At 42.9% G+C, this 26798-nt stretch overlaps 1 protein-coding gene across 6 annotated transcripts; it reads left to right on the top strand.

Annotated features, from left to right (window-relative positions):
* The first annotated feature begins 1204 nt into the window (after window positions 1–1204).
* Window positions 1205–26012, top strand: Ccp110 (centriolar coiled-coil protein 110). 6 transcript variants are annotated; one of them, XM_052200342.1, is made up of 17 exons: window positions 1205–1383; window positions 2418–2469; window positions 2796–2938; window positions 3980–4134; window positions 6182–6310; window positions 9438–11088; window positions 13485–13615; window positions 14321–14483; window positions 15031–15170; window positions 15541–15657; window positions 18082–18183; window positions 18416–18532; window positions 19184–19257; window positions 20658–20720; window positions 21374–21433; window positions 21877–21962; window positions 24197–26012. In XM_052200342.1, exons 4-17 carry the CDS (start codon window positions 3994–3996, stop codon window positions 24247–24249), a joined length of 3027 nt encoding a protein of 1008 aa, XP_052056302.1. In that variant the 5' UTR covers window positions 1205–1383; window positions 2418–2469; window positions 2796–2938; window positions 3980–3993; the 3' UTR covers window positions 24250–26012. The 6 variants fall into 6 exon arrangements, with proteins under 6 accessions (XP_052056302.1, XP_052056293.1, XP_052056309.1 ...); XM_052200333.1 differs by having other exon boundaries at window positions 2318–2469; XM_052200349.1 differs by lacking the exon at window positions 2418–2469 and having other exon boundaries at window positions 13488–13615.
* Window positions 26013–26798: the final 786 nt, after the last annotated feature.

Here is a 26798-nt window from a genome sequence, read left to right as displayed (position 1 = left end):
TCTCTCTCTCTCTCTCTTTCTTTCTTTCTTTCTTTCTTTCTTTCTTTCTTTCTTTCTTTCTTTTTTTCTTTCTTTCTTTCCTTCCTTCCTTCCTTCCTTCCTTCCTTCTTTCCTTCCTTCCTTCCTTCCTTCCTTCCTTTTTTGGCAGATCTCCCCTCTTGATCTCTATCTTTCCATAGTTCCTCTGCCTCCAGTTCTTATGCCTCCTGCTTTTTCTTTTAGCATGAGTGTAGATATGTATAGATACATATGTATACATGTTCATACGTATAGGGAAACCAGAGACGGATGTTTGGTATCTTTTTCCGTCAATTTCCATCCTAGTTTTTGAGGGTCTCATTGAAACGAGAGCTCACTGATTGGCTAGAGGCTGGATTGCAATCTCCAGTGAGTTCCTATTTCTACATCGCCAGGACTGACAATTTTAATTTCTCGCCGGCCTTTTTAGGGGAGTGTTCAGTCTCTGAACTTAGGTCCTCATGCTTGTGTGGCACACTTTAGTGACTGAGCTTCTCCCTTTCCTCCTATTAGAGATTTTTGCACCAGGTGCTAAGAATTTTCTGTTATGCCTCACAACCACTCTTGGTAGGTTCTTGAAAACTCCTACTATAAATATACAAAAATAAGCACCGGAGGAAGGTAAAGCTCAGTTACAGAATGGAAATGGTGACATTAAATCAAAAAAGCTGGCAAAAAAGCTGAGAAAAATTTAGTAAGAACTAACAAACACTATTTGTGGAATTTCCTTTTCCTGTCAACGTGAACCTTTTCCTCTGGACATTCCCCGCAACTGATCTGCAAATGAGTGCAAATATATTAAGGCTTTGAGTTGGCGTCTGCAACATTTTTCATTTATAGAGAAAACATTGGTGAATGTTGTACATTTTCCATCGACTAAAGCGGAAGAGGCTATCTCTAGGCAGACAGACAAACAAACAAACAAACAAACAAACAAACAAACAAAATACCCGACAACTTCAAGGAACTCGGGGCTTTAGGCCCTGAGAAGTTCTATGGTAATTTATAGTCAAAACCCTTAGTTTTCATTGAAGACTACTCTTCCAAGCATGCATCTCGGTTGCGTAAAGAACGTGTAAGCATCGCTGATGTGCCGCAATGCACTTTGGGGATTGTAGTCTATGGAGGCCCAACCGCTTCAACTGCCCGCCAAACAGCCACCGGAAGTACCGGCCTGAGGGGTGGAGTTGAGCTGGTGGCGGCGACAGCGGTTGCCAGGATCCCGCGTTGCCGCCTGAGGGACCCGTAATATGGCGGGGAGGAGGAGGAGGAGAAGGCGGCGGACCCAGATGCGCTCTGTCTGAACCGACTGAGGCCTTTGCTTATCGAGGAGGCTGGTCCACGGGCAGAGAAGCTGACCGGGCAGTAGGTGTCAGATGAGTGCTAGAGGATTGGGTTCGTCTTTCTACCGGTCCAGGCTGAGCGGAGACCCGGGGAGGCTGCATTGGTGTCCCGCGGGACGGAAGGCCGGCGTTCCGGGTCGGGCTTGGCTTCCCTCGGTCACGAGCCCTTGCAGGCATCGGGAATGGGGAGGTGGGAGTTGAGGACTGGGGTCAGGGGTACTCCGAGGGAATGCTTGGATGCTGGCTCCGCCCAGTGAAGCATCCTGCGCTGAAGAGTAGGCACAGGGCTTGGAGCTTCAGCTTGGTGCTGGAGAAGCTTGGGCTTCTCCCTTAGTGCTGGAGACGGAGGCGTCCCCCAGGGTGTGTACTGGCCATTTCTAAATACTGGTTACCACAACTGAAGGCCGTAGGAGCGCTGTTTACTCCACCTTTGCCACTCTAGGGCATCGGCAGGAGGATAATGAAGCGAGTTCTCTCAAGCACCCTTGATGCTGTTAGGTGGTTCCTACCCTTGACTACTTCCTACCCTAAGAGATGGATTTGAATGAGAAAGCCCTTTCTCATGTTTTCAAGTCACCTTTGAGTCTCAGGAAGAACCAAACATTGTCTCTTTTCTCCAAGAGCTCACACGCAGGTGATAAAACACCTATATTATAGACTCCATTTGGAGAGTAGTCCCACTTCTACCAATAAGTCTTCTTGGCCTACATACAGTACTGCTGATTGCTGTCTGCGCTGTAGCCCGTTGTTGTCTCATAAGATCGCTTTGAGACAGAGCCCCACTTTGTAGATGGTGGGGCACAGGGATAATATTAGCCTACCATGAATGTACAAACAGTATGTTCCTAAATAACATATCGTTCCCTTTTCCGGACTATAGGAAGTTTATGTATTTGCGGAAACTTAGTGGTAAGCAGCCTGCTTGGAAGCTGTGTTACCTTTGTGTTTCCTTTCAGTGACATTCCTGAGTGCTGTTGGTTATGAATGAGCAGATAGGAGCCATGAGGCTATAGGGTTTGCCAAGAGGCTCACTGAACAAAGGTCACTCGTAATTAGGTATAAGTGGAGTAGAAGAGGCGTGCCTGGACCTGCTGAGGCTGGTGTGAATGTAAGTGGACCATAGACCAGTAATGCCTGATGCTAAAGTATGGGGTGGTAGGTTTGAGGTTGGGATCACCTTGTCATCAAGACTCCCTTAAAATAAACCTTGCTTGCGAGTGGTAACTGGTGTGGGACACATAGTGCCCTCTTGCACAATCGAAGAATCCGGGCTCTCTTTTTAATGACTGCTTTTACAATTGAGAGGTTCCCAGGTCTCTGGGAATAGAGTTCTTCTCCAGGTTACCATTCTCAGAATTCTCCTCATTCTGCTAGTCTTGCTTTACATTGCTTGATCTATTTGTCCTAATTAATTTATTCAATAATTGCATTAAGTGCCCACTGTGTGCTGACACCGTCGCGTGCCATGGTGATTCGGTGAGCAGGGCTGAGAAGACGCCTGCTCTTATGGAGCTTACGTTTTGGTGGAAGAAGACACACAGAACTCAAGGAAATAAACGGGGTTATTTCAGATAGTGGTAAGTACTCCGGAGGAGTCTGGGAGACAGCAGGGTGTTGTGACAGTGAGTAAGGCAGGGGAATTAGGATGGGCTGATTGCAGAAGGCCTCTTTGAGGACAGGATAGGTAAGCTGAAACTGAGGGGGAGGAAGGTCCTGTCGTGCTCTAGACCATCAGGAGCTTTCTCCAGTCTCACATGAGCACCGGAGCTTGAATGTCCAATCCATTGTCATACTGTACTCCACAAGCACAGAAATGATATAACATCATTTATACTCCATTTAATAGTAAATAGAATGTATTTTTAAAATGTAATGGATTTACTGGGACTTTTCTAATTTATCATCTGCTGGAAACTTTGGTTAAGATACTGAGATGTGAGATGTTAGAATTGTACCAGGAAGTGTTATGTGGCTTCTTAGTCTTGTGTTTAAGAAGTGCATGGAAGCCTGCAGAATGACCTCGGCTCTCTAGAGAATCAGTTATTTCTTTGAAGTTGGATCTTTCTGTGTACAAATTGAACTAATATAAGCCATAGAACAGAGAGAAGTTCTGTAGCTCCGAACTTCAAGTGCTTTTTCTTCATTTCTATTTGTACTGTTTTTTTCCTTGACTTTAATTTGAATGTGTATGATGTATAATGTTTCTTTTGTTATTTTCCTTTGCCTTACTGGAGCCAGAGCTGCTCAATGCTAGGCGAAACAGGCAATCAGTAAATACTTAACACATGTTAAAAAGAAGGCTTAGGCTGGCTAATCCTTCAGGTTACCTGGGATTTTCATAACCCCAGAGTTTTCTAGAATTTGTGAAATTGCTGGACTGATTTTTTGAGTTCCTTAGTGACCTCTCAGGCTTTCAACTATAAAATAAAGTTAATTAATAAAATCTCCAGAGCCAGGAGATTTTCTGTTTTCACTTTTGCCCAAGTCAGTTCATGTCCATGGCATCAAAATGAAGCCTTCAGATGCACAGACAGAAAATTCCAGAAATCTTCCAGTACTTTTGGGTGGTAAGTCATGTTTTGTCAGCATACTAATAAGAGCAATTTTCTTTCTCCTAGTGTGCGGTGGGAAGATGGAGGAATATGAGAAGTTCTGTGAGAAAGCCCTCGCCCGAGCTCAGGAAGCATCACTGTCCACAGACAGCTTCCTGACCGCTCAGTCAGAAAGCGTCTCACTCATCCGTTTCCATGGGGTGGCTGTACTTTCTCCACTGGTAAACTTAGTAATTATTTATGAAATATTTCTTCCATTCTTAAGCATATGTACCCGAGTGTAGGTGCTGGACGAGGCCAGAAGAATGCTTCAGACCCCGGAACTGGAGTGACAGACCAGAGGAGCTTTGAATTAAGCTTTGGTCCTCTGGAGAGCACTGTGCTCTAAACTGGAGTCATCTCTCCTTCTCCCTTATTTGTTTTAAAATAACTTTTAAAATCTAGTGAACAACTAATGCAGCTCACTGAAAATCAAATATAAGATTTATAAACAGCTGATGCATTGCCTAGTGTTAATCACAGAAATACAATAGAAACAAGGTAGTATTGTTTTGCCTACTAGGTCTGCAACCATCTCACAGGACTTCATGTTTTCATGCTGTGAGGAAAATGAATGTTTAATGCACTTTTATCAAGAAGGTTAGTCTATTTTTGGCAAGCAGGTTTTGGCAGTGTTCATCAAAATTTAAGTGTTTGTAACTCTTGACTCAGATTTTTTCTGTTCAGGAAAAAATATCTTACAGATGTGTTCAAATAAATATGTACAAGTTATCACAACATCATTTAAAATGGCGAAAGATTGCTGAGTGTGGTGGCACATGCCTTTAATTTCAGTACTTGAGAGGCAGACCTCTGTGAGTTTGAGGCCAGCCTAGTTTACAAAGCGAGTTCCAGGACAGCCAAGGCTGTTATGCAGAGAAACTCTGTCTCAGAAGCAAAAAAGAAGGGCTGGAGAGATGGTTCAGTGGTTAAGAGTGCCGCCTAGTCTTCTAGATGTCCTGAGTTCAATTCCCAGCAACCACATGGTAGCTCACAACCATCTGTAACAGGATCTGACGCCCTCTTCTGGTGTGTCTGAAGACAGTGAGCAACAGTGCATTCACATACATAAAATAAATAAATCTTTAAAAAAAAAAATAGCAAAGCTGGGCAGTAGTGGCACACGCATGTAATCCCAGCACTCTGGGAGGCAGAGACAGGTGAATTTCTGAGTTCCAGGCCAGCCTGGTCTACAGAGTGAGTTCCAGGACAGCCAGGGCTATACAGAGAAAAAAAAAAATCCAAAAAACAAAACAAAAAAAACAAACAAACAAAATAGCAAAAAGATTAATTACCAACCCATTAATGTCCATAGTATAAATTTCATGTTCCCATTAAAGTGAATAAGGTAGATCTACAAATAGAAACAGAAGGCTGGCCTGGGCTGGGATTGCGGAACCTCAGCCTGGGTTTAAATCAGGCTGCTTCTCCTGCCATTCTCCTGCTGGGCAGAACTTGTGGTCCATTTCATTAACTGTTAAAGTGAATACAGACAGAAAGTGCCGATAATGCTCATTACGCTTTTTGGGAATTAAATGGAGACATGTGAAATGCTTAGACTCATCCCTGGATCATAGGTGGCACTCCGTATACACAAATGTTAACCATTTGCAAGTTTAAAAAAGAATGATATGTTCTTTCTCTGGCAAGGGGTAAAGGAATACATATATTCGTCTTCATAGTGAATTTGATGTTATTTTTAACTGTGACCATATTTTAAATCAGAAAGTTAAAGAACTCTTAAGTTTATTTTTGTCATATAAGCATTAAAAGATCCACGTTTTTGGCCAGCACGTTGTAATGAATGTTGTAGTACTGTGGTTGGAAGGTAATACGGTGACCACTCATACCCTACCACTCAGCTCTAAGGTGACAGACATCCTAATGTAGAGAAGTGACATGTAGTGACAAGGGCAGAAGCTGAAGACTAGGTGAGACTCAGGCCAGCAGCTGTCAGGTAGACGCTGCAGCGGCAGCTCCCAGGGTCATTTTGTCTGCCATTAGTATTTGAGAAGTGAGCAAGGTACTTTTTCTTCGAGCTTGACTCAGTGGCAGTAAGCTACATTCAGTGACATGCAGAGGTCATATGTGACAAAGCCCCTGGAGTGTTAATAGATAGGTTACCCCAGACACTGCTCCGAGGCTTCATACAGGGATTGGTTGTTCTGATTCAAAACTGACCAGTTTGATTCTTTTACCGCTGAATTGCATGTTTATGATGTCTTGCAGCTTACCATTGAGAAGAGAAAGAAAATTCAAGAGGAAAAGCAGAAAGCACTTGATGTGCAAACAAGAAAGCAGGCCAACAGGAAGAAAGCCTTACTGACTCGTGTCCAGGAGATTCTTGAAAATGTTCAGGTGGGTCATCAAACTAAACTCTTTTAGATTGAAATGAAGACATCAGAAGTAAGCTTTGCAGAGAAGCTGAGTATGCCTATTGATATGATGTGTTTGAGTGTAATTCGTTGGAGAGAATCCATTTGTTTGTTAGTACTGCTCAGTACTTGAATCAGAGAGGGTCCTTAGACAGTAGCACTATACACTGGGTATAATTGCTTATTGTTTGTCTTGTGACTACAAACTGAATTCTCAGCATCAGAGATGATAGAATTGTCCATTGTAGTTAACCCCTGAACTAATCAGACTCAGCGAGTCTCACCTCGAGCCTTCAGCTTCTGCCCTTGTCACTACATGTCACTTCTCTACATCCTTTAGGATATGTCCAAAGATGTCACCTTAGAGTGAACTAAGTGGTGGGTTATGGGTGGTCACTGTGTTACCTTCTTCTTATTCTCTGCTAAAGTAAATAACTGCCTTCAAGTGTGTGTGTGTGTATGTGTGTGTGTGTACATGTATGAAATTTTTGTTTTTAGGTAAGGAAAAATGTCATCTGGATTAAATAAATAGGCTGGCCTACATATATCTCGAAATTGAAATCATTTAAACAACATTATCTATACCCTTTTGTAATTATTTTTATTTAAATTAATTCAGATTTGTGTAAACAGCTTGTTTATAGTTTGGGTCATTTCATACTAAAAAGAAACATCAATGATTTAAGTGGAAAAAGTAATTTCTGCAACACATAACACTTTTGTCCTTTTGTTCTTTTGGGGTTTGTAGTTTGCCTCTGTGACTCCTGCTGGATGGCCGCGGGTATTTGTACTTTGCTTAGGGTATTTGTACTAATTACTGCCTTCATTCACCTGTGGAGTTGTATGTAGTGTGGGTAGTAGATTTTAACTACTGTCTACATTGGTTAGTGTACAGTAGTTTATTGACTTGCTGGTTACTACAACAGAAATGACAGTGTTCTGGATCTAGCCCATGGAGAGTATCAAATTGTTATTAGCTGAGTCTACTAATGAAATTACTCTTGAGTCCCAGAACTTTCTGTTTAGAAAAGCATACATAATGTCAGCTATAAGGAATTCCTTATATAGACAGGGATTCCATGGACTACAGATATTTGGACGGCCTCTTTCCTCTATGAAACCTATGATTCAGTTATCGATTTAAGTTTATAAATGTAGTTTGTCTAACCTAAGGCACATAGCTGTTGAGTATTAAAGATGTGAACTATGCAAGATTCTATAGCAGAATAATCTATGTCACTTAAGCCTGGGAGTGAGTCCATGGATCTCAGGAATATGCACTTCTTTTGGTTTATTTACATTCTGAGGTTGTCACTAAGTACACTTGTATTGTTCATTGCACAGTACCTGGAGACCATTATGTGTCTTGGGACTTATAAGGTGAAACTCAAGTGCCATATAGTCTAGCAAAACAAAACAAAACAAAGCAAAACAAAAGCCTATAAAAACAGCCTCTCCAGATTTTTAGTATTTAGGATGTAATGAGCTCTCCCTTTTTCCTGCTTGGTCTCTGAGGTACACATCATGAGTTATTCTCATCCTACCGTGTCGGCTGCTGACCTACTTGTCTGAAAACATACAGCTTTCTGTCTTCACTGACTGTCACTGGTCTGATTAAAGCTGGCTTTGTAAGCTGAGTTTAAGTTGAAAATTTCTAATTTTTAGAAACATAAACAACATGGATGAACTATATCATTTGCTCCAGAAATGCCCCATCTTATGGGGAGGGTTGTTTAACACATTTTTTCGCTGAGCGGTGGTGGCGCACGCCTTTAATCCCAGCACCTGGGAGGCAGAGACAGGCGGATTTCTGAGTTTGAGGCTAGCCTGGTCTGCAGAGTGAGTTCAGAGGGGCTATACAGAGAAACCCTGTCTCAAAAAAACAAAACAACAACAACAAAAAAAACCAAACCACATTTTTTTCTAGCTGGTACACACAGGGGTCACAGAGAGACCCTCAGCAAAGTAGAGGCAGGGTGGTCGTCTCAAGGAGACAAAGCTTCTCAAAGTTTTTTTTGTTTTGTTTTTGAGTCAGGGTCTTACTAGGAAGCCTTGGCTGCCCTTGAATTTTTAGACATCCACCTGCTGCCTCCTACCTCTGCCTCATGAGTTCTGGAATTAATGGTGTATCTACTACACCCAGCTAAAACTTTTTTTTAAGAAGTCTTATTTTTATATTTTGCTTGTATGTATGTGCATCGTGTGTGTGTCTGGTGCCTGTGCAGGCCAGAGAGAGCATTAGGTCTCCTAGAACTGAAGTTAGGACTCACTTGTGAGCTGAATTGTGTGTTCTGGGAGAGTTCAACTTGGTGCCCTGCAAGAGCAGCAAATGTCTTAACTGTTGAGCCATCTCGCTAGCCCCTCCGAGGGAGTTTTCAGGAGATTCTTGAATAAGCATGTGGGAGGCAGGAGTCTTACTGATGTCTTAAACAGGTTGTCTTTGTTTCCTAAGTCATTTGTGTAAAACATTTACTTACTTGACATTTATTGTACATGTTGTTATTGCTGGGTGATGACTTGTCTTAGGAGTAGTTACTGGTAGTAAGAGTATGAAACCAGAAGGCAGTTAAAGACATTGCTTTTATCCCAGGATTAAACTGAACACAGATAATTTGTTTATATGGGTATTCATATTTATCTTTTCCCTTTGAGTAAGCAGGCTAGGATAACCTATACATTTCTTCTGTGGTTGATCTCCATGCAGTTTAGGATATAGAAATTGGTTTTTAAGTGTATTTTATTTGTCTTTTGTCTTTCGTTCTGTAATCCAGGCTGGTCTTGATCTTAAATCAATCCTGTTTGAGTCTGCTGAGGGCTCAGGTGACAGGCATGACAGATCCTTTGTGCTTTCAAGTGTCAGAACTCTAAATCTTCCCTTTTTACTTTATTTTAGAAAACAGTGAAATTGAAGCCTTTTTTTTTGAGGTGGGGTACACTTTTAATCTCAGTGCTTGGGAGCCAGAGGCAGGAGGATCTCTGAGTTCAAGGCTAATCTGGTTTTTATAGAGAGCCTGTCTTAAAAACAAAACAACTCCAACAACAAAACCCCAAAGGCTTTGTTTGTTTGTTTTATAACGAAGAAATACTAATTTTTAAATGTCCCTTTTCAGGTTAGAAAAGCACCAAATGCCAGTGATTTTGATCAGTGGGCAACAGAAGCCATTTACTCTAATCCAGAAGTCTCAGACTTGGATGTTCCTGTTACAGTTCCAAACAGCTTGCCGAGTCCCACTGAACACTGTTCGTCAGAAAAGCTTGAGAAGATAACTGGACTTCTGCCTGTGAAGAATGTGGACCAACAAAGCCCTCAGAAGATGGGGCTGCCCGGAGACTCAGAGGGGTCTGCTTCTCTGGAGCAGCAGGAGAGTCCAGAAAGCAAGCAGGCAGAAAATGGAGCTGCACTAAGGCTCTCCTCAGCTAGCTCGCAGGAGACTGTCATTTCTGATGGTCCCCTCTTAGTAAAGGAAGAACAGGACCCATCGTGTTTGGCTGAAGTCACTCCAGATCCCTACATAATGAGCCTTCAGAATCTAATGAAGAGGTCAAAGGAATGTGTGGAAAGAGAACAGTCTAGCCGGAGTCTGAGAAGTAGTTTAAGGAGAAGTGTTAATGAAACTCATTCAGACAAAGAAAACGATGCTGCTGAGGGTAGCAGCTGTGTCCAGGAGAAGGCCCCACCCATGTCCATAGGCAGGCACTGTGGCTCTGCCATTCCCGACAAACCAAGCCTTAATAAGACAAATGTTCTCCTCCAAGGTGCGTCACAAGCAAACAGCATGGGCACATCAGTTTTAGCTAGCTTTTCTAAAACAGACTTGCCTGCAGGACCTGCTCCTCCCACTGTTCCAGATGCCCAATCAGATTTTAAAGTTATTCCTACCTTTGTTACTGAACATAAAGTTAAAAGTCTTACAGGTCAATATGCCAAATTACCTAGTCCAGAGCCAAGCATGAGTCCTACAATGCATCGAAGGCATGCCCGCTCCTCGTCAGCATGTCAGATCCTTATAAACAACCCAGTAAATGCCTGTGAGCTAAGCCCAAAGGGCAAAGGAGAGGCAGTGGATAGAATCTCCCCAGCTGCTGCTGAAACAACAAACGAATCTGAAATTGTGCCAAAGTCACCAACTGATTTGACAGGAGTTTGTTCAAGTAATGTTTCTTCTACCAAGATCATGTCTGATACTGCAAGAGAGATGGTTGTGGGTAAGCCAAGTCAGGTGCATCCGGCTTTAAGAAATCAATTAGGCAACAATGTCACTGTTGAGCAGTTTGCTATGGAAGGTCCCTTCATAGCTGATGACAGGGAAGCCCAGAAAGTGGACAGTACGTGTATGCCTGTACCCAAGTTGCATGGACTGAGACCCAGCAGTCAGTGTGTGTCAAGTCAATCCTTGGAAGATGTGTGTGGACTCAAGTCAGCCAGTATGCTAACAAAACACTCCTGCAATTTACAAATGGAACTGAATAAATCTTACGATGTGAAACACCCATCTCCCTTACTTATGCAAACCCAGAATTCCAGACAACAGATGGATACACCGCCAGTGCTCTGTGGAAACGAACAGTTTATAGATAACAGTTTTGAAAAAGTTAAGCGGAGACTTGATTTAGATGTTGATAGTTTACAAAAAGAAAATTGTCCTTATATTCTAACAGCGGGAGTGGCTGAGCAGGAGAGGGAACGGCTTCCAGAAAGACGATATCCGAAGGGATCCCTCTACAGCAACAAGAATAGGATGCTAGAAACTAGCCCCAAAGGTAAGGACACTTAGAAGTGAAAAGAACTTGTCCTCAGTGAGTATGGGCACTTAATTGTACTGATCTTACTAGAAACATAGCACGTGCTTACTGCCCTTTGTTAAGGTTTCTGTTTTGGTTTTTCTTATTTTTTTTTAAGACTTATTTATTTATTTTATATAGAGTACACTATAGCTGTCTTCAGACATACCAGAAGAAGGCATCAGATCCCATTACAGAAGGTTGTGAGCCACTATGTGGTTGCTGAGAATTGAACTCAGGACCTCTGGAAGAGCAGTCAGTGGTCTTAACCACTGAGCCTGTTAAGATTTCTTAAATTAGAGCAAGTTCCCTAACAGCCAGGGCTATGGAGAGAAACTCTGGCTCAAAACAAACAAGCAAGCAAGCAAACAAACAAAAATCACCTTTATAAGAACCTTAATAAAATCACTCTTTAGGAGGGTGAGGTGACACAGTCATTTAATCCCAGCATTTGGGAGGCAGAGGCAGAGGCAGGTGGGCCTCTAGATTTGAAACCAGCCTGGTCCACTGAGCCTGCTAAGGCTACATAGTGAGACCCCGTTTCCAAAACAATGGAAATATGGCCCCCTACACATCCCCCCCAAAAAAACAGTTGGTACCTGGGGAATCAGTCACCTTGCGTCCTCCAAGTAGAGAACTGTGTGGGGATGAAGGCTACCTCAGTGAATGTCAAAGAACATGAACCCACTTGCCAAGCCAGGTAAACATACAGGTTGTGGCTGGTCATGCAACTGGCTGGGTCCTATGAGAGTAAGGAGGTGGGGCGTAGCCTGGCTGCAGCTGCCCATGGCCCCAGTGTCTCTTCACTCAGAGAGTTCTTGTAGTCAAATGGACTCTTATTCAATGGCACTGTTGAACTGAGGGGCTGTAGTTCAAAGATGTTTTACTTTCCCTTCTGTTTAAAAATGCTCTTAAACACATGCAACTTGTTATAAAAGAATAAAATATGTTTAGGAACAAATAACAGGGAAACTATAGTAGTAAGATATTAACAAATAATGCTCACTAAAATCAGCGGTTACAGACAAACGTGGAGGCACACATCTTTAATTCCAGCACTCAAAGGTACATGGAGCTCTGAATTCAAGGTTAGCCTGGTCTACATAGCAAGTTCCAGGCCAGCCAAGAACTTACATGGTAAGACTGTCTCAAAAAAAAAAAAAATTGACATACTACACATGTGTAATGCTTGGCATTTCAGCATTAAGTTAGCCTTTATAATCATAATAACCTTTTTTTTTTTTTTTTGGTAACTAAAATCTGGAGTTTTAAAGTCTCAAACTAAGAAAGGGTTATAACCAACAAAATGACTTTTTATTAAAAGTCAAAACTAGAGAATGAGCTTGGCTGGTAAAGTGCTGACGTAGTAAGCACAAGGAGCTGCCTGGCTTTGGACCCTCAGCACCCACATGAAAGGCCAGACTTAGTGGCATACACTTGTAACTGGTGCTGGGGACAGGAAGCTCCCAGGCTCACTGGGAGCTAGTTCAGCTGAATCAGTGAGATCTGGGGACTGGGAAAGATCTCTCAAAAAATGAGGTAGAGAGCAGTTAAAGATTACTGATAGGCCGGGCGGTGGTGGCTCACGCTTGTAATCCTGGCATTTGGGAGGCAGAGGCAGGCAGATTTCTGAGTTTGAGGCCAGCCTGGTCTACAGAGTGAGTTCCAGGACAGCCAGGGCTACACAGAGAAACCCTGTCTCGGAAAAAAAAAAGAAAAGAAAAGAAAGATTACTGATGCTGACGTATGGCTTCTATACACACACCTACATGAAAACACGTGGATGCTCCGTAACACATACACAAGCAAAAGAAAAGTAGAGATAGGGAAAAGGACAGTCGCAAGTAGATACTGGTGCAATGCATTGAGAACCGCATCTCTCTGAAGATTTATTTGTATGTGTGCGTATCTGCATGAGTTTATGTGCACCACATTCATATGAGTGCCTGAGGAGGTTAGAACACATCCAATTCCCTGGAATTGGAATTACAGGTAGTTGTGGGCAACCTGATGTGGGTACTGAGAACCAAATCTAGGTTCCCTGGAAAAGCAGTGAGTGCTCTTAACCTCTGCATTCTCTTTACCCCTAAGGAGCACATCTTAGAGCTAACCAGACTTTGGAGACTCTGGAGACGGGTAGCCTTGGCTCCAGGAGGTCTGCTGAATGAGTGGGAAGGCGAGGTGCAATGCTGTTCTTACTGAATAGAAAGAAGGAGAAGCCAGTGAGAATGGTTCACTGGGGAATGGGCTGGGTCTGGCTTACATTATGTGAGGAATACCTTCTAGTCAGAAGCATGGCTCAGGCTGATGGCAAAAAATATGAACTGTTTGACTTTTGGCGAGTTTTCTCAATTTAACCACAAGTTTCTTTTCAGAAGGCCAGGAGCTACTGAAAAGCAAGATGTTAGCTTTTGAAGAGATGCGGAAGAGACTAGAGGAACAGCATGCCCAGCAGTTGTCCCTCCTCATAGCTGAGCAGGAGAGGGAGCAGGAGCAACTGCAAAAGGTGAGGCCCTGAGATGGGTGGCTGGCAGGCAGCTTAGTCAGTTATGGTTTGGGCCATGTGCATAGACTGACAGTTGCCCTCTGTATATCTGATTTTGAGGTGGTCATTGAGCTTGATGTGTAGATAATATTTTGTTGTCAGAATGCGAAGTCTAACATTTAGGTACTCGCCTAAAAGACACTGAGTAATTTGTGGAAGGGTACATCATTGAATCCTTCATTGATTCAATTCCTAATATTTTTAAAGTTTTTTATTTATTCATTTAATGTATATGAGTACACTGTTGTTGTCTTCAGACACACGAGAAGAGGGTATTGGATCCCATTATCGATGGTTGTGAGCCATCATGTGGTTGCTGGGAATTGAACTCAGGACCTCTGGAAGAGCAGCCAGTGCTCTTAACCTCTGAGCCATCTCTCCAGCCCTCATTATAGGTATTTTTAAGATAGATGCTGAATATACATTTTCAAGAACAATATCACAAAGATACTTGTCTTATGATTTTATAGTCACACCCCACTTTTAAAAAATACTAACATTTTAAAAAGTGAAATCAGCTGAACCAGTTGTCATAACTTTGAGGGAGGAGGACTTGATAAAACAATAATGTACTCTGCATTACACACACTTTCAGGCGAAGCCTACAGTGACATTTCAGATACCATTATAGGATCTAGCATGCAATGATACATGGTCAACTTGCAGGAAATCGAAGAGCAGGAGAAGATGCTGAAGGAGAAGGCAGTTACGACAGACATCTCTGACTTGAACAGTGCGCTGGAGCTAGAGTGGAGAAAAAGAAGCGATTCTGCTTTGCTGGAAACAATGCTGTCCCACGTGGACTCACTGCAGACTTCAAACAACTCTGGTAGACTTTTAAGAATTGTTTTCCGCTTGAAAGTTATTGTGCAGTAAGCTATTTTGATCCATACTTTCCTTCTGGTAATGTAATGCCCATCCCACCCCTATTTGCCTGCTGCTTAGTAGCCACAAAAAGTGACATGATATGGGATCTAAGGCCACAGAGCAGGTGTCCATGGGGGAACTCACCATAACAAGAACAGGCAGTTGGGCCTAGAGCCCGGCCGCTCATTCATGCAGCAGGTGACATGCTCAAGTGAGAGCTGTCGGTTATCTCCTGAGTGGTTTGGAATTACCTCTAATTCCCCAGCAGCAGGAAGATCTTTTCACAGCATCAATTATCCCGAGATTCTGTTTGTCTTGAAGAGCTCCACTTGGCACAGAAGCTGAGTACCCATGGATATTTTATGTCTGCATTTGGCTCAATTTCTGAGATGGCTGTTATTCATCGAGTGTCACACATGTTTATTATAGCATTTTGCATATTCTGATTATGTGACATTCAGTATGATGCCACAGATAACTATACTAGTCTGTACTGTGTGTTTCTCTAGGCTTCATAAGTTCTGCCCTACAATATAGCTTTGGCTCCGCAAGTGAAGCACCGTTCTACCTCTGGGGATCACTGACCAGTGGCGTGACCAAACTCTCAGTAACAAGGCCTTTTGGACGGGCCCAAGCTAAATGGTCTCAGGTGGGGAACCTCGCTATATGTCTGTCAGGTTTTTTTGCGTGTTTATATATTGGAGTGGGGGGCTTGCATGTCACAGCGTAAGAACAGAGGATAGCTTGTGGGAGTTGGTTCTCTCTGTCCACCCTGTGGGTCCAAGGGCCTGGTGACTAGTGACTTTACCTACTGAGCATCTCACCAGACTAGTTTATATTTTTAAAGAGCTTTGCTTTAGGTTGCATACTGAACATGAGTTTATTATTTTTGGTACAGATGAAACTCTATAAGCAAATGTCTAGGAAGGAATGTTCTTAGAATGCTGGTGGTAATAGATTGAGTCACAATTAAGTATGGTGCTAAGATTCTCACAGCATTGTTTCTAATTTCTTTCTAGGTTTTTAGTCCAGAAATACAAACAAAATTTAATAAAATAACTGCCGTGGCAAAAGGGTTTCTTACTCGTAAACTTATGCAAACAGACAAACTGAAGCAACTTCGACAAACTGTAAAAGTAAGGTTACTGAAATTCCTTGTTTTTCGCTTCATTTCAGTCTTCTGACATCTGAGCTCAGAACTCAGATCAAACTTTTTTAGTTATTGTAACTTAGTTGATTTCATAAATCTGATTACTTAGATGTTTTTTCCAGATTACTGCCCTCACCCCCAAAAATATAGTTGTGTGTGGAATGTTCGTTCTAGGCATAACATGGCTGCTGCACACTTATTTATTTGTTTGTTTACATGCGCATGCATGTGTGTGTGTGTGTGTGTGTGTGTGTGTGTGTGTTCACAGCCAGACATGGGGTGTCCTGATCTTCACTCTCCATCTAATTACCTTAAGACAGACCTCTCACTGGGCGTGCTGCTGCCCTGACAACCAGCAAGTTGAGCCAGCCGCCTGAGCCTGTCTGCCTAGCACTGGAGTCACAGGCCACACAGTCACACCTGGCTTTTTACATGTGTGTTGCAACTTTGACTTCATGTTCATCTCTGTGCACAGAGAGTGCTCTCTCCTCCTGAGCATCTCCCCAGCCCTGGTGCACTCTTGGACTTGCAGTTGGGATTATTTTCCTAAAATGAGCAGGCAAACCCTCAGGCATAAAAAATAAATCTTTTTTGAAGAAAAAACAAGAGCATCCTAACATAGAAGCCCTAGGTGTATACAGTGAGCTTGTACAAAGGTAAAACAGTTTTTTACTATTTCAAGTACTTTGAGAACTTTTCCCCAGTTCTACTTGTTCTGTTACAGAAAACTAGTCGGAGAGGTGGGAAATGACAGCCTCCACCCCAGAGGCTGCAGCAGAGTGGGCTATACCCAGACCAGGGCGCAAGACATTAGCCTGTGTCAGAGGCGGGGCATGTGACTGCCATCTGCCAAAAGGCTCCAGGCAATGCTGAGTTAATTAATTTGGGCCTGGGTTAATAGACTTCTGTCTTGTCCCTGTTAGGAATAATAGAGGCAGGAGTCCCCTGAGATCTTGGGTCTTTTAGGGCCAAGGGTAGCTATCCTGAGGCTCTCAGCAGATATTTCTTAGCTCTCCCTGTCTCATTTCCATCCGTCCCCTCTACCTCTATGCTCCTATGCTGTTCACCACACAGCCCCTGGCTCACAAGTGTGCACACAGTGAAGAAGGCAGGGTTGGGAAGGCCTGCCCAGAGGGGAGCTGGGGAAGATGCTTTTTGTGTGATAAACTACCTGTGATTGTGTCACCTTTATGAATAAGAGTTTCTTCTGCTGGTAACACCGTGATGCCTCTCAAGAGGGAGAACTGGTGTGAATAAGTTTTAGAAAATGACCTTAGAACTGGAGAGGTAGCTCAGTGGTAAAGAGAACTGACTGCTCTTCCAGAGGTCCTGAGTTCAATTCCTAACAACCACAAGATGGCTCATAACCATTTGTAATAGGATCTGATGCCCTCTCCTGGTGTGTCTGAAGAGAGCGACAGTATACTCATATACATTAAATAAATAAATAAATAAATAACTGAATCTGTTTTAAAAGAAAGAAAGTTACTTTAATCCACTCCTGAGTGGGCAAAGTCATGGTTCTCTTCCACAAAGTATTTATTTATTTTTGGAGACATCGTCTCACTCTAGCCAATGCTGGCCTCAAACTCATGGCAGTCCTGTTTGAGCTTCTCCACATGGTCCCAGCTATGGGTCACCATCCCCAGCCTGAGCAGTCTTAAAGCAGCACAGGCCATCTCACTCAGCACTGGCACCCTCCTAGTGCCATTTATCTGCCCCGCCCACCCAGATTCTCGCCTTGAGCCTCGGTCCCGCCCTGGGCTATGCCGTGTGGGAGTGCGGGAGCGCCTGCTTCTGGCAGCCTCTGCTCTGCTGTGTGGCCTTTTGATAGATGGGGAAGTCCCCTGTAGGTCACAACTATAGGACTGGCCCTGTAAGTCCATGTGTTTACTTCCTTGTCATACTCCTCCTCTTTATCCTTAGCATCTAACTCTTCAATGAGCTACCTCTGGGCCCTGTCTATCACTAGGGACAATTCTAAATTCATTACTATGGTCAAGGATTGCCACTGCCTGCCTTTTCACCAATACCAGAGTTTTTAGATTGTTTTAGATTTGGCATTCACTATAGCATACAAATGTCCTCACAGATGGGCCGTTAAGGTCCCCTGACATCTCATTTGAGTTAATGATGTGGGTTCAAATGACTGCTAATCCAGACCACCTGACCAAGTCAGGTGGCCTTCGCTCATGGAGAGGATACAGAAGCCAGCCTGAACAGCATAGCTTCAGTGTTTGCAGTCCCTCTGCCATTCTGGACAGGAGGAGGCAAGGAAATGTGGTGAGGGGGCTACGGCTGCTTGATAGGGCATCAGTAATAGTTTTTGTGTTCTCAGTAGTTTTTGATGGAGAAAGAATAAAAGGAAACTTCTAGAAAACTGGTTTTGAGAGAGTGTCTCTCCTTTCAGGACACCATGGAATTCATACGAAGTTTTCAGTCAGAAGCCCCTCTGAAGAGAGGTGTCGTCTCAGCCCAAGATGCTTCCCTTCAGGAGCGAGTGTTAGCTCAGGTAGATGCTGCTGCCCTGAAGGGTTCCTAACTGGAGAAATTGGTCCGTTCCTAACTGGAGTCCATGGTTGGAAATACATTTCTCTTTTTGTTTAAACAGGGAAAATAGGTTTCAGTGAAAATGTCTGTACCTTCTTATTCCAAATGAAAGCAATATACACAGTATACACTGTATTACTAAATTCCAGCCTCATCTTTTGGGTGTAGACACTGGTTTCCTCTTTCACACCTAGTTGCGAGCTGCCCTGTATGGTATTCATGACATCTTCTTCGTGATGGATGCAGCTGAAAGGATGTCGATCCTCCACCATGATCGAGAAGCGCGCAAAGAGAAACTGCTCCGGCAGATGGTCTGTTCGCCATGCGGCTCTGCTGGGGGACTTCACTGAGCTTGGGTGGTGGCGCTCCCTGGCATTCCCAGCAGCTCCAAAGACAGATGGACCCCAGGGGTCCCAGCACCACTGAGCTGTGTAGGGAGCTCCCCAGGGACTGCACAGACACAGAATCCTGTGCTGTGCTGGGATTGGGTTTGAGGTCTAAAACCTTGAAGGTTTTGTTCCCACAGCTCACAGGAAGCTGCCAACTGCCCCTGCTTGAGTATTCTTAGCTCTTTCATATAGATTTTGTCATTTTGAAGTCTGAAAAGTGTTTCCAAATTAATTGAGAACACTGCATATCTAGAGTGCTGGATGGCAACCCCACACAAAAGTATACATAATAATAATAATTTTAACTGTGCTTAAAATCAGATTACTCAAAAACTTTAGCTAAGTGCCTGGCTGTGATGGCACACACCTTTAATTCCAGGAATCAGGAAGCTGGAGTAGGTAGATCTCTCTGAGTTCAAGGCCAGCCTGGTTGATATAGACTGCTTAAGGACAGCCAGGCCCACGTAGAGCAAGGTGTGTGCTGCCACCGCCCTGCTCTGGATTGTCTTATACTGTAGCTCAGTGCCAGTGCCATTGGTACCGGTCAGCCTGATGCTCCTTTTGTACTTGAAGGACAAGATGAAAAGTCCACGAGTGGCGCTTTCGGTGGCAACACAGAAGTCCCTGGACAGGAAGAAGTTCATGAAGTAAGTTCTGTTTGTCACTTTATTGCCTGCCCCCTAATTTTAGTTATCTGCCGGGTCTGTTCCAGTAGGAAGTAAACACGGAATGGGGAGCGGCTCAGTGGGTAAGAGCGCTGGCTGCTTTTGTAAAGGACTGGGGTTTTACTCCCAGATGTCCTCTTCTGATCTCCATAGATACCGCATACACATTCTATACCCACTCTGTTTAGGCAAAATACTCATATGCGTAAGGTAAAAATTAAAATTAGAAATAACAATTCGCTCTTATAGAAATCTCTCTCTCTCTCTCTCTCTCTCTCTCTCTCTCTCTCTCTCTCTCTTTAAAGTGACTTTGTAACCTTTGTTACCTGCAGCCTAAATTGGGATTAAAGGTGTGTGTCACCATGCTGGGTAGAAATTCCTCTTTAGATAGAGAAATTTATTAAAATGATTTATCATTTGATAACTTATAAATTATTATCAACAATCAGTTTGTATGACTGATAAACAATTTGAATAGTTCTTTTTTTTTTTTTTTTTTTTTTTTTTTTTGGTTTTTTTGGATTTGTTTTTTTCGAGACAGGGTTTCTCTGTGTAGCCCTGGCTGTCCTGGAACTCACTCTGTAGACCAGGCTGGCCTCGAACTCAGAAATCCGCCTGCCTCTGCCTCCCAGAGTGCTGGGATTACAGGCGTGCACCACCACTGCCCGGCTCTTATTTTTTAATATGTAATTATTTCACCACTTGAATAAATTCCTCTTGATATCAGGAAGATATCCTGGGGCAAAAGCTCAAGTGGAAGTATATTTTAGTAACTGTCATTTAGAAACTTAGGGACTGCCGGGCGGTGGCGACTCACGCTTGTAATCCCAGCACTCTGGGAGGCAGAGGCAGAAGCAGGCGGATTTTTGAGTTCGAGACCAGCCTGGTCTACAGAGTGAGTTCCAGGACAGCCAGGGCTATACAGAGAAACCCTGTCTCAAAAAAACCAAATCCAAAAAACCAAACCAACCAACCAAACAAACAAACAAACAACAAAAAAAAAAAAAAAAAGAAAAGAAAAAGAAAAAACCAACAAAACAAAACAAAAAAACCCAGAAACTTAAAGACATTTTTTGATTGTATGAATGTTTTGCCCGCATGTGGATTTGTCCACTGTGTGTCCACTTGGTTTTCACAGAAGCCATAGAGGGCTTTAGGTCCCCTGGAACTGGAGTGACAGACGGTTGTGAGCTGCTGGGAACCTGCCTGATCCAGGTCCTTTGCAGGAGTGGCGCTCAGGCTCTGAGCCGTCCGTCTGGCTCCCTAGCCTTTGTCCTGATGCTGCTTGTCACTGCTCAGCAGGGCCGTTAGCAGGCCCTCGTGTCCCAGGCCCTCTGCTCCCTCCCTGCTCAAACAGTGTCCTTGTCTTTATATTGTGCTAGAGTTGCCGAAATGGGAATGCCAAATAAGAAGTTCCTGCTGAAGCAAAGCCCTTCAGAGACGAGGTGAGAGTCACTCTGGAGACGCATTGCTTTTTTCTGTTTTTTCAAAGAAAATTTTATGTTTACAGCTTGCTTTAAAACAAAACAAAGCAAAAAACCCAGCAACGTTTTCTGTGCCTCAATGGGCACTCCCACTGAGCTGGAGGAGCTGAGGCTCAGCGCTCATGTTAATGGCTGGCCCTGTTCCTGGCCACATGTGAGTCAGGTCAGAGGTTCCTGGCACTGTTGTAGGACAGGCCATTTCTGGCAGAAATTTCAGACTACCAGGGAGTCTTGGGTACTTGTTTAAAAGACCTCAGAACACTGACTTTCTGGTTCATACAGTTTGTCTTCCTTCCCTCTTGTAAAATGAGTGTTTTGTCTCATTTGAGAAGTTGGCATTTGTAAGGAATATCAGGGAATCCTTTAAAGGCTCAGGGATTGCATGTGTTGGCTATGGCTTTCCTGATGAAAACCTGAGGTCTGAGCTCACGGTGAGCCAAGTGTAAGTCCCTTCCTCGGGATCCATAGCACAGTATGTAGTCAGTCAGCTCCTCCTTGGGATCAATAGCACAGATGGCTTCTAACCTCACTGTTGTCACCTCTCACCCGTTGAGAGAAAGTAGGAAAAGTGGAATTTGTCTTTGGAATTAATTTTGCATTTAATTTGTCAACAGAGTCCTTCAGCCAAACCAAGGACAGAATGCACCTGTTCATAGGCTACTTAGTAGACAAGGGTAAGAATGCCACATGGGGATGTGGAAGTGTTCAAGCCAGGATCAGTACAAGATCTACTGCCTGTGCTGTATTGTGTCCATCAAGGTCCAGTCTGTGTGTGTGCAGACAGCCCTCGTGCTGCGCTGCTGTGTGACTCTCCTAGTTACCATCTGCTGTGGGCATGTTTTTACTTCTCATTTCATACCATCGTACTCATTATATGTTTTAATATAAGCTTCTTCATCAAGTAAGTTTAGCCTCACCAATGATTCTCCAACCAAGTGTGAAGCAGGAGTCTGGTCTTCTGCGGAAACACAGGCGCAGCTCTCCTGATGGCGGGGTGTGTGTGTGTGGGATTTCCGTTCTCCAGCTTGTGCTTTGAGTAGCTGATGCTGTGTGCTTGTTTTCTCTGAAGTGCAGACCGTCATGCAAGTGACTGATTAACCTTTTTATATTCAATTAGAACCCCTAAGACAGCAGTGAAGGGGGTTGTGCAAAATAGACAGAAGTCTTCACAGAGCAGAGTGCCTAACAGAGCGCCTGTGTCAGGTGTGTAGCAATGAATTCCTGGAGCCCGATCACCAAGGGGTGTGCACAGTCTGCCCTGACTCAGGCGTCGCAGTGGGACACGCATTCTTCCTTGCCACCATAGTTTTCATGGATATTCCTGTTGGTGACCATTGTCTTAATATTTTGTGGGTGTCAGGAAATCCTATGAGTTAGACTACCTGTCTTAATGACTAGTCATTTCATGGGAAGCTCTTTTTAATTTGGAAAGTTTTGTAGAATTGTCCAGGCTTACTTAGAACCTTTATATCTGAGTAGAAATGGCCATCTCATGTGGGTCTGTTCCGCCTTGTGCAGTGTGTTAGCCATGGTCTCTGAGTCTGTGCATGACCACAGGATCCACAGTGAATATGCCAGGTGGTGGGCGGAGCCCTAACCTTCCCCCTGTAAGAAACCTGAGCCAAATCTTCTTATACTCAATATCTGAACATTATTCACCGGTGAAACTGAAACCTGTTTGAAAATTCAATTTATGGTGGCAAGAAAGACAGACTCAGTCTTGAGCTTAGTCAAAACTCTTACCAAATGCTTTATAGTATTTGTTGGTGTTTGGTTAAGACATTTTGATTGCGCTCACTGGATTATGCAGCCCATTGAAAACCCTTCCTACTGCTGTGCATTCAGCTGCTGCTTTCCGACACTCACAGCAGCCATACTAATCCCCACGCGATGGAGGGAGCTTGACTTAATTCTAGTCCCCGCTAATAAACTGTTAGGCAGTGTTTGTAACTACACGAGTGAGTGAATTCTCCCAAGTTAGATAAGAAGAAGCAGTGTCACATCAAGTGATTTTGTTACCGTTCCTGTAGTCTTAGGTGTTATTACTGGTCATTCCTAGATTCTAAGAGGGAACAAGCTATCAGGAGATGTGAGATCATTATAGACCTTTTGCACAAATTCTGTGCACATAGTTTGTAATGTCACATCTATCTAGGATATTTTACAAGGTTTTCTTTTGAAATTACTGAGTGACAATCATTAGAGTTGTTTGAAGGTCAGAGCCTGCTTATTTGAGACAGTTGATTAGCTTTGCAAGAAGTCAGACCAATCAGCAGCTCTGTGACTGCTGATTACATTATGGGCGTGTTAGATTGTTTTCAGTTCTTCTCATGTGAGTGTTGTGAGCTGCGGTTACACTTTGGTGGCTGGACAATCATTGTGGAGTTAAGTACTGTTCTGCCCAATAGCATCAGTGTGCCGCAGTGGTTCCATGTTTTTTTTCTCATGCATTTCATCTCCATGATTTGTCACTTGTGAGTCTATAAGCAAGAAGGCAAGTGCTCTTCCCACTGAGTAATTGACACTGTAAACAGGAAATTGCCGCAGTTAATAATGTGTAATGGAACTCAGTTTTATAGCTATTATGTTTAATTGTACTGCAGCACAGTTAGTAATATAATCAACATGTGTATTTTTTACCTTTCTAAATGAGCAAAATGCCTTTTTATTAATGTACGAATGTATAGATAATGAAAGCACAGAATTCTCAGTTCTTTGTAAATTTTACATAAATGGAGAATTTGACATAGTGCTAATTCTCAGTCCATCATTGCTCTTAACAGAATTACCTTACCCTGGGATACTTCTAATGTCTTGGGTTATGTTGTAAGTAAATTTGAAATTATGGCTTGATTTGGTCTACATGAGTATTAAGTGTTTTATTAGTAATTGGTTTATTTAAAAACCTTGTCTGTTTTTACATGAGAGAGAGGCACACTTTATAGCCCAGGTTGGCTTTGAACTTATAATCTTCTGAGACAGCCTCTGTATGAGTGGTTGTAGTTAGCACATCCAGTTCCATACGCCCGTTTTTGTCATGGTCAGATAGCATTCTCGCAGGCTGAATTTTCAAGTGCCTAAGGATGCTGCTGCACAGCATTTAAAGTATAGTTTCTACAAATTTTCAGTCTCAGAGCCCATGCTGGAAGTATTTTATATATGTTAGAGCGGACACGCAGCAGGTCTGGAAACCACTGACCAGAGGAGAGCAGGGACTGGAGGAACAGAGCAGGAGAGGGAGGCTCAGCTGAGTTCTCAGCCTCCAGCTCTAGCTCTGTCGGCCAAGGCAGCTGATTGCTGATGCTGTGCTACAATTTCTACCTCAGGATTAAGTTTAACAACATTCAATGCCTAGCTTTATGCCTAGTAACTTACTAAATTATGTCACAGAACATTTCTAACCTCGAGAAGTAATAATAATTTTGCTCTATTTTTAGGAGCATATGCAGGAAAAATCCAAAGAAAGCGGCCAAATGTTGCGACAATTTAAGAAGACAGCACTCACTGGGATGAAGCAGGGAGCAAGACTGCTGCCCCAAGCTCCACTCTGGTTGGGGCCGCCCCTTAGCCCTGGACGCTGTGTGCAGGCAGGGACAGCAGGGGCTGAGCACTGCCCTGTGTGATCTGCTCAGCTTGGAACATTCCTGCCTCAGTTTCTATTAATGCTAGTTTATATAAAAATGATCAGCATTTAGTAACTGCCTCGTTTCTGAGCTCAGCCCATATAAACATAGTGTGTGTGCCCGGAGGTCTGCAGTCACCCTTTTTTATAGACATAAGAAGACATTTAGACTTATCTTTACAAATTCCAGGAAAGATATCACCAATTGTAAATTAGCACTAAAACCTCATTTTCATTCATGACTATATACTTAAAAATTGCTGAATTTGAGAAACAAATTAGATACTGTTCTATTCAAAGGGAAATTATTGCAGAAATAATTTTTCTAATTTTAAACTCCCAGAATCCCATATCCTTTGCCTTGCAGTGTAGCTACCTAGAATGAAACACTTGCCTTGCTAAATCCCAAATAAGTGATGGTAGGGGGTGGGGGGGTGACTTGGTTTTGGGTAGAAGAACACATTCCTGCATACAACTAGTTGTTTTACAGAAATGTTAGGTTTCACGTGTGTTCCTATTAGGTATATGTAGGCTAGATTATATGCACTACCCTGGAAGGTGGCAGGTTTAAAGACGATAGCACAATTTTCATGAACCCAGCACCTGGGCATGCACTGTGGTGGGGCAGTGGAGCGCATGCGGCTAGTTCTAGTTCTAGTCTGTGTTGTTTGTTTGTTCAGTCCTCTTTTTCTAGCATGCTTTACATAGGAGAGAGTAAAGGGCTATTTAATAAGAATTCCGGATCTCAGATAGCATAGTAATACTGTCTAGTTTAAAACCTGCAGTAAAGGTACTCAGATTTATGGCTTTCGTGACTAACATTAAAAGCATCAACCAACAATGTACCAAGAAAACATGATTTTATGAAACAGAATGTCACTTACCATATAATTCCAAAAAGGGCTTTGTGCTTCTTACATAACACTGGGATTGTGTATATTTGAACCTTATAACTTGAATTTTAAAGATAGTAGTATTTTGAAAATGCAGCCTATATATTCTTAATAACCTTTTTAGGAATATGGAGATAAAGATTGTTTTTCTGATTTTCTTTCATCTGAGATTTGACTTTTATACCCAGCCAGAAGTTACAAAATAATGACCCTCTCTGGGTATAAACTTGATTTCCTCTGTTAAGACTTACCATTCATTGAAGAGAAAAAGAATACAGTCAAAAAAGGTCCAGGTTACAAAGTTTTGCTCATAGGAAAGGTATACCGCAGTTACTGTTCAAGTATGATAAACTGCTTTATCGTTTCAAACACTCAGGACTCTATGTGTATCATTGTGGGCTCTTCAGTAAGGAAGAAGAGCTAAACGTTTGTGTATATTAATATGAATTAGCTAAAGTGAACTATGTTTTGGAAAAGTTGCAACTACTTTTAGATTAAGGATGAGAAACTGGAGTGTTTTTGATTTCATGGTAAAAGTTTGTGTGTTTTACATTTGAATGTTGACAGTTTTCTCTCGGAAAAGTGCCAGATACTGTTTTGTGCTTTTGAAGGAGTTTTATTTATATGCATTATTTTTATTGTTTTTACTTTGACTGGAATGTCTATTGTGAACTGTATTTATTTTTATACTTTGATTTTCACTAGTTTTGCTTCTACGTAAAAGGCAAAATAAACTTTTCATCCTAAAGGAAATCTTGTTGGATCTTTTTTAGCCAAGTGAATCAACTGAAGAACATGTGGCTAAAATGGTGACTCAGATGATATGTTTACACTTGAGCCCCAGGAGAGGCATATGCCATTGCATCACAAGAAGCCTGCCTGTCTGCTGTGACAGTTGATGATGTCCTTGCTTCTTAGGAGTGAGACACTGGCCAAGAGCAGTGGAGAGGCAGAGGACAGAGGGAATGCCTGAGTGGCTCTCACAGTGACACCTCTGCCTTTCACACTGCGGGGCTAATGTTCCCTCCTAGTGGCTGGCTGTCAGCTCTTACTGGGATGCTGTATTTGGCTGTCTGCAAGGAAATGGCTAGAAAATCACTGATGCTGTGATGAACCAAATCTTAAGAATGAAGGACTGGTCCATCAGAGGTCCATGTCCCATGAGCAACCTCTAGTCTATGCTCAAGTCCCCATGAAAGGCAAGTTCTAAAAGATAAGTAGGGCTGCTGCTGCTGCTGCTGGGAGAGCGCTTGGCTATGTCTTAGGGTTTCTGTTGCTGCTGTGAAACACCATGACCAGAAAGCAAGTTGGGGAGGAAAGGGTTTGTTTATTCTGCTTACACTTCCACATTACTTCATCATCCAAGGGATTCAGGACAGAAACCCTAACAGGAAGTGACATGGGGGCCATGGAGGGCGCCTTTGCTCAGTCAGCCTTCTTAGAGAAGCTGGGTCACCTCCAGCCTCATCTTAGGAGGCACTTTCTCAACTGAGGTTCCCTTCTTTCAGGTAACTCTAGCTTGTG

This window comes from Apodemus sylvaticus, chromosome 1 (assembly GCF_947179515.1).
Source record: "Apodemus sylvaticus chromosome 1, mApoSyl1.1, whole genome shotgun sequence".
In the NCBI taxonomy this organism is placed as follows: Eukaryota; Metazoa; Chordata; class Mammalia; order Rodentia; family Muridae; genus Apodemus; species Apodemus sylvaticus.
This window is presented reverse-complemented; position numbering and strand designations above follow the sequence as displayed.